At 46.6% G+C, this 12,928-nt stretch overlaps 1 protein-coding gene across 8 annotated transcripts in view; it reads right to left on the reverse strand.

Moving 5' to 3' along the window:
- Positions 1-12,928, reverse strand: part of LRRC49 (leucine rich repeat containing 49) — a 177,831-nt gene that overhangs the window by 143,528 nt on the left and 21,375 nt on the right. For all 8 annotated transcript variants that reach the window (XR_016217666.1, XM_051835678.3, XM_017338044.4 and 5 more), the window contains 2 exons: positions 12,681-12,747; positions 7,553-7,696 (listed from right to left, as the gene is read on the reverse strand). Coding sequence is in view for 6 of the 8 variants with exons in the window: in XM_017338044.4 (XP_017193533.2) it covers positions 7,553-7,696; positions 12,681-12,747 (211 nt within the window). In the remaining 2 variants the exon portion in view is untranslated. The remainder of the gene's footprint in view (positions 1-7,552; positions 7,697-12,680; positions 12,748-12,928) is intronic.

Below are 12,928 nucleotides of genomic sequence, written 5' to 3' on the forward strand. Positions count from 1 at the left end.
TAATTTATTTGAAGCCGGCGCCGCGGCTCACTAGGCTAATCCTCCGCCTAGCGGCGCCGGCACACCAGGTTCTAGTCCCGGTTGGGGCGCCGGATTCTGTCCTGGTTGCTCCTCTTCCAGGCCAGCTCTCTGCTGTGGCCAGGGAGTGCAGTGGAGGATGGCCCAAGTGCTTGGGCCCTGCACCCCATGGGAGACCAGGAAAAGCACCTGGCTCCTGGCTCCTGACATCAGATCAGCGCGGTGCGCCGGCCACAGCACGCCGGCCGCAGCGGCCATTGGAGGGTGAACCAACGGCAAAAGGAAGACCTTTCTCTCTGTCTCTCTCTCTCACTGTCCACTCTGCCTGTCAGGAAAAAAAAAAAATTTATTTGAAAGTCAGAGTTACTAGGAGAGAGACAGAGAGAGAGCGATAGAGAGAGAGAGGTCTTCCACCTGTGGGTTCACTTCCCAGACGGTCACAATGGCCAGGGCTGGACTAGGCTGAAGCCAGAGTCCAGGAGCTTCATTTGGGTCTCCCACATGGGTGGCAGGGCCAGAGCACTTGGAACATCTGCCACTGCTTTTCCCAGGCCATCAGCAGGGAGCTGGTTTGGAAGTAGAGCAGCCGGGACTTGAACTGGCTCCCATATGGGATGCCAACATTGCAAGTGGCAGGTAACTTGCTATGCCACAGCGTCAGCCCCCAGGAGGCATCTTCTGTCCCTTTACTGTACACTGCCCAGTGTACCATGTACAGTATACTTAATCTTTACCAAGGGACGCGGTATCTTGAAAGAGTAAGAGTTAGATGGTGTTAGGAAACTAGCGCAGTTGTAGCCAGGTGGCCACATGGCCCAGCTACCTGAGCCAGGCTCCACCCCCATCCTAATGGGATTTGCTGCTCCTGCTTCCCTGCCCGCCCTCAGGCAAAGTTTTAAAAGGGCCTGTTCCTGAACACGTGCTCTCTTGGCCCTTCTCTCCTGCTCTCTTTCAGTTCTTCTCTCTAGCCTCCTCCTCTGGTCTCTTGGCTCTGCTCTCCTCTCTCCTCTTCTCTGCTCTCTCTTCTCTCCTTGCTAGCTCCTCTCCTCTCTGTCTCTCTCTCACAGTCTCCTTCTCTCTTTTTCCTTCGCCGCCCCTTCACTCTGGTCTGTAGGGTGTTCCCCAATAAACCCTTTCCCTTACTCCGGTGTCTGGTGTGCTTTGCTACGGCTAACATTAAGATATAACATTGGTGCCGTGACTTGGATAGCCTCATATTGGTAATCCAGTGTCCCCCAGTGCTCTGGAGTCCTGGATTTCTGCCGGTCACAAAGCACACCTCTGGAACTCTTTCCAAGCCACTGAACGCTCTGCAATCTCCATCCACACATCGGCCTTCCAAATTTTGAGGTAAGACGCGGAACGGGAAGCCCTCACAGCGACTGCTACTTGAGTGGTGGTCTACTGTCGGATACTCGCCCGACTACTCTCGTAAAGGTCGTAGCACTGGACTCTAGCCACCACTCCTACTTCTACTTAAGGCCTTTAGCCTCTACGGACACTGTGTCCAGGCAACAGTGGTGTGAGTGACGACTCCATCTCTGTTCGATCTCTGTTCGCCTCTTTACAGGATAGGCCCTGGGCTCCAGCGGGCACTTGGGTGACGACCCCGCCTTCTGCTCCCATTCCTCTCCTAGTTAGATGGCCAGGACTTCAAGGACGCTTGCTGTCCACCGATCTGACCTACTGAGTCGCCATGGGAAATTCCTCCTCCCGCGTTCCATCTGATTCTCCTCTTGGTTGCCTTTTAAGTAATATGGTCCCTCTCAAATTGGCCCCAGCCCTCAAAAGCGGCCCCTCCCGTCGGCGCATTTGGCCCTGAGGGATGGGAAGTCAGAGTAGTTTGACCCTGATAACATCTTTATCACTTCTGTGAGCATTCGGGAAAATGGAAGGGGATTCCATAGGTTCAAGCCTTTTCCTATCTTTGAACTAAACCTCCCCTGTGTACTTCTGGTCTCCCGCTCAAGTCCTTCTGGTCTCCAAGATTCGCACTAGGGAGCAGAGGCCTGAGCAAAAAATCCTTTCTTCTGCCCCTGGTTCTGTTCCCGCCACTACCACAACCTCCTTTGATCCTACAGATGAACCCCCCCTCCATCGCTCCAACCTACAGGCCCCGGCTCAGCCGCCTCCTGAGGCCTCGGCGGCTGAAGTTCTGGTGCCATTATCTCCCACGCAGCAGAATCCACCACTGGCTCCGGCCCTGGCTGTGTCCTCACCTCCCCGCTCCTGCCGAATTCCAGGGGGCCGTGTCAACCTCTTCTGTCCTATCCGAAGCCCCTTGCTCAACTATTCCTCAAAGCCATTCTCGATCTCTGTCTTATCGGTTTGGGAATGGCTGTCTCCAAGGTTTCCAACTGGTCTTTTGTCCCTCTCATGTCCCAGTCTTACCCTAAGAATAGCAAGGGAATGGTAGTCCCATCCTTTTGCGCTCCCTGCTTATTGAGAAACAAATTAGGTATCCCACCCTTTTGATGGCTCTTGTTTTATCTTGAGCAAGGCAAACAGGAAAAGCAGGTTTCCTGTATGGACCTGGCCCACTGTAACTAGATCTACCTTTAAAAATACTGCTTTGTAACTTGTTAAACTTATTTTGTAATTTATTTTAACAGGTTTCCAGGTAATCAATACTCAATGAAACAGCAATGGGTAATTAGTACTTATTTTAGATGAATGCAATTTTAAATTCAATTAAATTCAGATAAAAATATATCAGCATCCTAAGTCATTTAGGTGTAACTGCTAATTTAAATTGGGTAAAACTTTTGTATACTCCACATGCTATTCTATAAAAAACTATTTGGGTTAGTTTATAAACTGAAAATAGTTCAACACTGTTTAAAGTAACTCAGGCTGAAATTTGATGTGTTACCTTACTCTGAAATTTGTTATGGGTTATTTCAAAATGTAAATCAAGGACATTGGCAGATGAAAAACATCACAAGTATACTAATCTGTTTCTCTTTGACATAAAATTAAAATATGATTCTCTGTTAAAGCAATGTGTTAAAGTAATCTATTCTCTTGATGTCTGTTAAATTCTAATTGTTTAAAAACAGTTAAATTTTTATTAAGAGCAATGGGTTATTTAAATATGTGCTTATTTTCAAACATTTAAATAATTACCTTGTAACAATGATCAAATTTGGTCTATATTATGTCATGATTTTGAGGAATCTTATTTCAACCAGATATTTTGGATTTTGAGCCTTCTTGACATTCTTGACAGGCATTCAAAAAATCGAAGTTTCAAAAAATTTGGACTCTGAAATTTCCATTAATTCCGGACTTCGGTTTTTCCAGTTCGGGCCCAACTGAAAAAATCGAAGGACCTATGTCTCTCATCTTGTAGAGACACCAACTAATCAAGCTATTTGGACTATATTAGAAGTACTGTCAAGATGTGAAGTGGTACTAAATTTTAAGTTTCTATAATATAAAATGGCACTAATACAAATGTCAGAATTAAAAAGTCTAATGATCTTGTGTTACTAGACACGATAGTTACCTTAGTGAGAAAGCCCCAGAGGCCTAAAGGGTTAAATGCTTTGTAAAATCCTACAGATGCTTTCAAAAGTGCTGTGAAGTAAGCAAGTGCCTCTTGTTGGTTAATAAGTTTATAATTTTAAATGTGAAAACTTAAAGCTTTGTCATCCACAATTTTATATATCAGATTTGTTGCTCATAAAACTAAAGCATTGTTGGTTCTGTGTTTAGCTGTCCTCCTATAGGTTCTGATGGAATTTTTCCAGCCACAGGTATTGTAAACAGATGAAGCCAATAATATATTAAAGGTAGCAACTGTGAGAAAGTATGGTTAGCTGAGGTTACTAAACAAAAAGCAATTCAAATCAATTGGTAATTTACAAACAGAAGTTAGATTTAAAAAAAAGCTATTAAAACTGCTATATTGGTCTATTATATTATGTTAATTGGCTTATAGATAAAAGACTGTCCATCAATTTAAACAGCTAAAATAATTCAGATATATTTTAATTCGTGTGACCTCAATCTCTGTATCATGTTTTAAATGTGTTGGTAGAAAAGCTAGAAACATTTTATATGCTTGTGCTGAAATTTGCTGGTTAAACAAGCTACATCATGTTAGATATTTAAGAGATGTTTCCAAATATATGTATTAATATTTATGGAAGGCATTGGACCTCTGGTAATGTTTTCTTAAGTTGTTATCTAATGGTTAAAACTGCTTTCTAAGTTTTCATGTGATATTGCTGTTGTCAGTAAGTGATCTGGGACTTGCTCCCCCATTTCTCTAGTCTAAGCCCAACTTGTTCTCTCATTTCTCTGTTCTCTTTGAGGTGGGAAACTATTTCTGTTATGAAGGAATCTCCAAGATGCAAAATTTGATTTTACATCCTATAAAAGAGATGGCTAACATTTTTCTGTAATAGCATAGCCAAAATAAGAGCTTAAATTATAATTTCATAGCTAGATTTACTTCGCCATCAGCGAGGTAAACAGGAAAGACCTCCCTTTCAGAACAAAGGGAAAGAAAGTTTTAAAGTGAGAATATAGTTTTCCTCATGGGACTGTCTGCCTCAACATAAACTACTACAGAACATGCCTGTGACTACAGACTTCTGGTTTAGGCCACTGAAGATTAGAGATGGGACTTGAGCACCCCCTTGACTTGCATCCTCTGGTCTGCTTTAACAAAACCCAGGAGGAAAAGAAAGCTAGGCATCAGAAGCAATGGGTGGCAGGCCTGTTAATGGCTGCTCTGTACAGTGATCTGCCCTCAAGGAGACCCAACAGGCCAGTCCACTGCAGTAGCTTTCAATGTGGTAAACCTGGGCTTCAGCAGAAGTCAGCTTGTGAAGAGCCCTGGGAGCTCTGCCAAGAGTTGGATCACTGGAAATGGACCTGCCCTGGAGTCAGAGCCGCAGATCTTATTGGCTCTAAGCTGAAAAGCCCTTCACTCAGCCCAGCTTTCAGAGTGACCACTGCAACTGAGGAAATGGCCAAGTAGGGTCAGTAACATTGCAGGCAGAGCTGTATATTTCCTGTTGGAGTTGCCACTTGCCTTTACCTGGCCAGCTCTCCTCCCAGGCCAGCTAGGTAATGGAAGTCAACAGGGTGCCTTCCCCAAGGAGGTTCTCACCTCCCTTAGGATGTAGGCTATATGAAGAGATAGATGAGTCTGGGCCTCATAATTTACAAGGCCTAAAGCCCACCAGACTATTATCAAGCCCCTTCTGTCAGGTTCTATTTGCCTCTCAATCAGAAAACTTATTTGTAGCTTAGACAGCACCTTTCTTAGCTCCTCTAATGATTCTGTCCTTTGTTCTAAACCCTGTCTAGCCCACTTGGGCCTCATTCCTTTGTAACCATAGCCTCTACTCTACCACCAATGGCTCTACTCCCAACCTGTGTGTACTGATGGTCCTCTTCCCCAGTTAATGTTGTATGATTGTTCAGAATTTCTCTACAGACAAACCCCACTACCTGCAAAAGTTAGTGGCCTTTCTCCCAGTCTTGGCTGGAATCAGCTTTAAGGTACATCCATCAAACTGTCCCCACCAGGGTCCAGAGACCCCCTCCATTTCCTCTCCATAAAATCCTCTTATTACCTGGTTAATGCTACTCTTAGGATCATTGGTTACTATTCTCACCCTGTCTTCTATACTACAGTGTCTAAGTGTTTACAGCAGGTGATAATGGAACAAACGAAGGCCTTCAGCAACCAGGCAGTCAACCAAATGCTGCTACAGGGATATACTCGGCTCCCCACCCAGGAGACAGCAGCCTGAGACATCGCCCCATGCCAGCGAAGAGTGCATCATCGCCCCATGTCAGTGGGAAGTAGCTCTAAAGACAGATCATCGTCCCTCTACCCCTCTTGGACTTTGGGGACTAATGTAATCCCATACAAACCTTGCTTTATAAAAAACAAAAGGGGGGAATGTTAGGAAACTGGCGCAGTTGTAGCCAGGTGGCCACATGGCCCAGCTACCTGAGCCAGGCTCCACCCCCATCCTAATAGGATTCACTGCTCCTGCTTCCCTGCCCGCCCTCAGGCAAAGTTTTAAAAGGGCCTGTTCCTGAACAGGGCTCTCTTGGCCCTTCTCTCCTGCTCTTTCAGTTGCTCTCTCTCGGTCCTTCTCTCCTGCCCTCTCTTGGCTCTTGGCCCTTCTCTCCTGCTCTCTCTCGGTTCCTCTCTCTAGCCTCCTCCTCTGGTCTCTTGGCTCTGCTCTCCTCTTCTCTGCTCTCTCTTTCCTTGCTAGCTCCTCTCCTCTCTGTTTCTCTCTCACAGTCTCCTTCTCTCTTTTTCCTTCGCCGCCCCTTCACTCTGGTCTGTAGGGTGTTCCCCAATAAACCTTTCCCCTTACTCCGGTGTCCGGTGTGCTTTGCGACGGCTAACATTAAGATATAACAGATGGTGCTTTTAAAAGTGCTTAAGTGGGGCCAGTGCCATGGCTCACTTGGCTAATCCTCTGCCTGCAGCGCCGGCACCCTGGGTTCTAGTCCCAGTTGGGGTGCCGGGTACTAGTCTCGGTTGCTCCTCTTCCAGTCCAGCTCTCTGCTGTGGCCCGGGAGGGCAGAGGAGGATGGCCCAAGTGCTTGGGCCCTGCACCCGCATCGGAGACTGGGAGGAAGTACCCGGCTCCGGCTCCTGGCTTCAGATTGGCGCAGCACTGGCCATAGCGGCCATTAGGGGAGTGAACCAACGGAAGGAAGGCCTTTCTCTCTGTGTCTCTCTCACTGTCTAACTCTGCCTGTCAAAAAAAAAAAAAAAAAAGTGCTTAAGTGACAGCAAAAAAAAACCTAAAGCACTTTTGCTATAGTGTTTAAACAAAAGAAAACTTGTGGAGAAACAAATAATGTTTTACGAATCATCAGAAGCTATGGCCTTCCTCACACACACTCAGCACTGGCTCAGCAGCAAGCTGATCTTCAGCAAAACCACAAATTGTTTGTCTCAGGGCTCACGAGTCTCCTGTAACCCACACTTGCTCAAGGCCCAGTTCTCTACCATCTTTATGTTCTCCGGGCAGCAAGCCAGGAAGCCCTAGTGACAAACTGCCTAACGCCCTCAGTTTAGGAAAACACGCCGCTGAGGCCCAGCAAGCTAAAGTTATCTACCCAAGGCCACACAGCCAACGAGGGACAAAGCTGGGCTGGAACTAGGCCTCTGCTGTCTGCCAAGGACGTGGGATTTAGGGTCTGCACGCCCGCCCCCACCTCCCTCCCAGGGCCACAATTCCTCAAATCAGTACCTTACTACACACCAAGGACAGAGAGAAAGGATTCAGGAGTCCTTCACAGCTGCCCCATCCTTTAAGGAGGACACTGCTATTCTGTTTCTAATTTTGTACTGATCCTTTAAAATGGAAAACACCTTGCAAATTCCCAAATCAGCATTACAAAGTTGAATGCTGATACCTACAATTCCAAAACTCAGGAACAAATATAGTAACAGCAGATTTTTACTTTGTGGACAGCAATGCTTAACACCTGCATCCTTGTGCTGAAAGAAACTCAGAGAGCAGAGGGATTCCACCGTAACACTCACCACAAAACTGATTTGATTGTGTCTCAGGTTAAGTTCCGTCAGTGAATCCAGCCCGTTAAGATTATCGACATGACTTAGAAGGTTCCTGGCAAGATTTAAAACTCTCAAATCACACAAATGACTGACATTTTCAATTTTGGTAATCTGTAAGAAAAAAGTGGAGTAGGGATTATTAGGACATTTACAATCTATTTCCAACCTCCTGTGTTGTGGATAATATGAAGTCATTTAACTTGTAAAAGTTAACTAAAGGTCACATTTTACAACTTGACCACAATGAATATTCAAAGTAACTTTCATCAGATAACCAATGAGCCCATCAATGGGGGCAACCCTGAGTGCCCAGTGCCGCAGATCTTGTGGCGGCACTCTGCCTGCCACCAGAAACTCACCGTGGGCACAAGGCATGGCTCACCCGCTCTGACACAGCAAGTCTGCAAGAAGAGAAATGACACCAAGTGCTGGCTTGGTGATCCCGGGAGCAGTCAGGAATGAACACAAAGTCAAGGAACTAGGGTCCCTGTGGGAGCAAGAATGGACACCACTTTGTTGGCGGGAGTGCTTAGTCAAGGTACAACATGGGGGGCACTCTCCTGTTGGACAGGAATATGCATGTGCTGCAGCAGCGTGCTCTGGGTGGAAATTAAACTGCAGCACCACGTCGAGGTGCGGGGCAGCATGATCTAAACTATACCAACGGGGCAAGCACAGCACAGCACAGTGGGCTGAGTTCCTGCAAGGCGCACGAGGAGGGGTCCTTAGGAAGCATCGCCCCAATGTGTCTCGCACTCAACGCTTCCCTTCTAAACATTAAGCACATGAATCCCACAGTCCTGAACTGAATTTGCTCATCTGTCCTGCCACCACGCTATTATCGAGTTTCAGTCGAGCACTTCAAACAGAAGCCAGCTAAAAGAGCCTTCTTTAGATTTATGATCTGGTTTCCAGGCTGTTTTGGACCCTCTCTTATATTCAAAAGACATGCCCTAGATTCTAACCCAGATTCCATCTAGGATTGAGAAGAAAAACATGTGTTCATTGTAAATTCAGTAACATATAAAGGTAACCTCTGAACATGTTTAGAATTTGTTCTAATATTCCTTATCTAATTAATACACAGTGAAATAAGTTTTATAAAAATTGAAAACAAACAAGGTTATGAGTATTTGCAGTTAACTCTAAGATATGGAATGAAACACTTGAAAACTAAATAAGTGATACTTGTAGAATTTTAAATGAAGCAAAACAGAAACAGAAATCAGTCATGTCAACATGAGCTTAAGAAATTCTGCTGGGGCTGGCTCTGGGGCATACTAGCTAAAGCCACAGCCTGTGGCTCCCGTATCCCATATGGAGGCTGGCTGGAATCCCAGCTGCTCCACTTCCTATCCAGCTCCCTGCTAATGGCCTGGGAAAGCAGCAGAAGATGGCTCAATTGCTTGGGCCTTTGTACCCATGTGGGAGATCCAGGTAGAGTTCCCCCAGCCCTGGCCATTGCAGCCATTTAGGGAATGAACCAGCAGATGGAAGATCTCTCTCCCTCTCTCCCTCTCCCTCTCCCTCTCTGTAACTCTACCTTTTAAATAAATAAATATGTTTTAACTAAATCTTAAAAAAAGAAAGAAATTCTCCCAAAAAACTCAAGGAAAACAGAGGAAGAAAGAACAAAAATAACACAGGGAAAAGGAAAACAAGCAACATAGATACAGCAAATACAAACTGAAAAGAAGCAACAGTGAAACATATAAAACTTTCCTGAGCTCAAGAGAGGTAGAACGAGTGAGAAGGTGCACTGGTGCACTTGTACGACCTGCATGGAGTATCTTTCTCCCTTCTGCTAGCTAGGCCTGCACTCCCTCCCTCCCTCCCTCCTTCCTCCCTCCCTCCCTCCTTCCTCCCTCCCTCCCTTCCTCCATCCCTCCCTTCCCCCTCCTTCCTCCCTCCCTTCCTCCCTCCCTCCTTCCTCCCTCTTTCCCTCCCTTCCCTCCCTCCCTCCTTCCTCCCTCCCTTCCCTCCCTCCCTCCTTCCTCCCTCCCTACCCTCCCTTCCCTCCCTCCCTCCTTCCTCCCTCCCTACCCTCCCTTCCCTCCTTCCTCCCTCCCCTCCTTCCCTCCTTCCTCCCTCCCTTCCCTCCCTTCCCTCCTTCCCTCCTCCCTCCCTCTCATCCTCCCCCCCTCCTTCCCTCCTCCCTCCTTCCCTCCTCCCTCCCTCTCATCCTCCCCCCCTCCTTCCTCCCCCCCTTCCTTCCCTCCCTTCCTCCCTTCCTTCCTCCCTCCCTCCCTCCTTCCTTGCAGATTTATTCATTTATTTGAAAGGCAGAGATACAGAGAGGCAGAAACAGAGAGAGGGAGGGGGGTCTTCCATCTGCTGGTTCACTCCCCAGGTGGCTGTAATGGCTGCAGCTAGGCCAACCCCAAGCCAGGAGCCAGGAGCTTCTTCTGGGTCTCCCACATGGGTGCTTTCCCAGGCCATAGCAGAGAGCTGGATTGGAAGTGGAGCAGCCGGGATGTGAACCGGCATTCACATGGGATTGCTGGCGCTTCAGGCCAGGGCATTAACCCACTGCACCACAGCGCCGGCCCCTGATAATCAATGCTCTTTAACTCCTCCTCCCCTTCCACCTCCATCTCTACCCGGATAACTTCTCCTCCATGGGACTGACACTAACCAGCCTGCAGAGGTGACAATCCCCATGCTACCAGCACTCTTCCTACTATGTATGTGTGTGTGTACCCACACACAAGGGCTGAGACTAGATTAACACCTAGTGAACAGCCTATCTGGATCAAAGCTCTTATTTATTACTTTAGCTTTACATAGAACTATTTTGACTGAAAGCCTGTTCCAATGCTCAGAGACCACACTGAGGCTCACACCTGGCTTCCTGCCAAAAGCAGAGTGCTCTCACCCACTGGTTTACTCCCAAAATGTCTGCAATGGCCAGGACAGGGCCAGGGCCAAAGCCAAGAGCCAGGAACTCAACCCAAGTCTCACCTGTGGGTGGCAGGGACCCAACTACTTGAACCAACACCTCTGTCTCCGAGTCTGCAACAGCAGGAAGCTGGACTCAAGAGTGGAACCAGGTATGAAACCCAGCACTCTGATGTGGGATGCAGCCACCTGAACTGCTGGACCAACACTCAGCTCAGAAAAATGTCTTCCAACAGTCACACCATGGAACACACAACACTGCAAGTGCATGAACTGTAGCTACCTAAGACAGATAAATCTCAGCAACACAATGCTGAATCCAAACAGCAAACACTACATGAGAACACACAGTATGACACTCTTTTTATTTTTTTAAGATTTATTTGAAAGTCAGAGTTACAAAGAGAGAAAGAGAAAAAGAGAGATGGAGAGAAAGGTCTCGCATCTGCTGGTTCACTCCCCAGATGGCTGCAGTGGCCAAAGCTGGGCCAGACCAAAGCCAGGAGCCTGGAACTCCGTCTGGGTTCCAACATGGGTGCCCAAGAACTCGACATATCCTTTGCTGCTTTCACAGGTGCATTAACAGGGAGCTGGATTAGCAGCAGAGCAGCCGGGACTCGAACCGGTGCCCCTATGAATGTTGGCACTGCAGGCAGCAGCTTAATCTCCTGCACGTCAACGCAGGCTCCACCTTTTCTAATTTAAAATACACATGGGGTCAGGGCATTGTGTCATGGTGGGTTAGGCCACCATATCAAAGTGCCTGGTTCGAAACTTCTTATCCAGCTCCCTGCTAATAGGAGGCAGCATAAGATGGCCAAAGTACTTGGGCCTCGGCCACCCATGTGGGAGACCCTGATGGAATTTCTGACTCCTGGATTTGGACTGACCCAGCCTTGACCGTGGCAGCCATCTGAGGAGTGAATCCATGGATGGAAGATTGATTCATCTTTCTCTCTCTCTCTGCCTTTCAAATAAATAAATAATTTGAAAATTAAGTTTAAAAAGTAATTAATTAAAAGATACTATAAGCAATATTTTATCACAGATTTATATGTGATAAAACCACCTAAAAACCCCACAAATATGAAATATGTTACAGAAGCTATCTCTGATGAGGAAATAAGGGAACTGAACAAAGGATAAATACCTAAGTAGAAGAAAGTCAGTGGGGCCGGCGCTGTGGCACAGTGGGTTAACACCCTGGCCTGAAGCCCTGGCAATCCCATGTGGAACCCGGTTCGTATTCCGGCTGCTCCACTTCCGATCCAGCTCTCTGCTATGGCCTGGGAAAGCAGTAGAAGAGGGCCCAAGTTCTTAGGCCCCTGCATCTGTGTGGGAGACCCGGAAGAAGCTCCTGGCTTCAGATCAGCGCAGTTCCAGCCATTGCGGCCGATTGGGGAGTGAACCATCGGGTGGAAGACCTCTTTCTCTCTCTCTCTCTCTCTCGGGGAGTGAACCATCGGGTGGAAGACCTCTTTTTCTCTCTCTCTCTTTCTCTCTCTCGGGGAGTGAACCATTGGGTGGAAGACCTCTTTCCCTCTTTCTCTCTCTCTCTCTCTCTCTGCCTGTCTTCTCTCTGTGTAACTCTGACTTTCAAATAAATAAATAAAAATCTTCAAAAAAATAAAAGAAGAAAGTGGTTTAACAGTAAGTTAACAGAAAAGCAAACCTCAACATTGCTGGGTGCACACTTGGAGCGGAGGCTCACGGCCTCTCTGCAGGCCTGCACCCGGAGCGCAGTGCCGCGGTTTGGCCCAGGCCCCACCGTGGATGCAGCTTCTTGATACTGCACACCTTGGGAAGCAGCCGCTGACAGCTCAAGCACTTGTGCTTCTCCAGGCATGTGGGGGGCCCAGACTGGCTTCTGGGCTCCTGGCTTCAGCCTTGCCCAGCCCCAGCTAATGTGGGCATTTACGGAGTGAGCCAGCAGATGGAATATACCTCTCTCCCTCTGCCTTTCAAATAAATAAATTTTTCATGACTATAGAATCTCAAATATAAGTTTTATGTGTCATTTACTGACAAGGAGTTACAAACTTGTATATAAGTAGACTTAATAACTTAGAAATTTCAATGAATCAGTAAAATAACTCTTTTAAAAAATCAATTTAAGTATGACTCTTACAACTTATAATACCAAATTTCCTGGGTTATTTTTTTCAAAAAGGAATTAAGTAAAAGGGTTTTACCATACCTGGTTTCCATGAAGGTCCAAAACATCTAAGTTTTTTAGATTCTCTAGATTAGAGATTTTCTTGATTCTGAAAGCCAGAATAAGTAGAATTAGTTGAACAGAGATACAAATCGATCACATCTGTTGATAAATCAAAACACAAGTGTAAAAGTGTAACTACTTTTAATACTTTATTCTATGTGCAGTGCATATATACATATACATTAGCTATAATACGCATCAAATAATGCATTTCTCTTGATTTAATC

The sequence above is a fragment of the Oryctolagus cuniculus genome, chromosome 12, assembly GCF_051225735.1.
Source record: "Oryctolagus cuniculus isolate XC-2025 breed Fujian yellow rabbit chromosome 12, ASM5122573v1, whole genome shotgun sequence".
NCBI lineage: Eukaryota > Metazoa > Chordata > Mammalia > Lagomorpha > Leporidae > Oryctolagus > Oryctolagus cuniculus.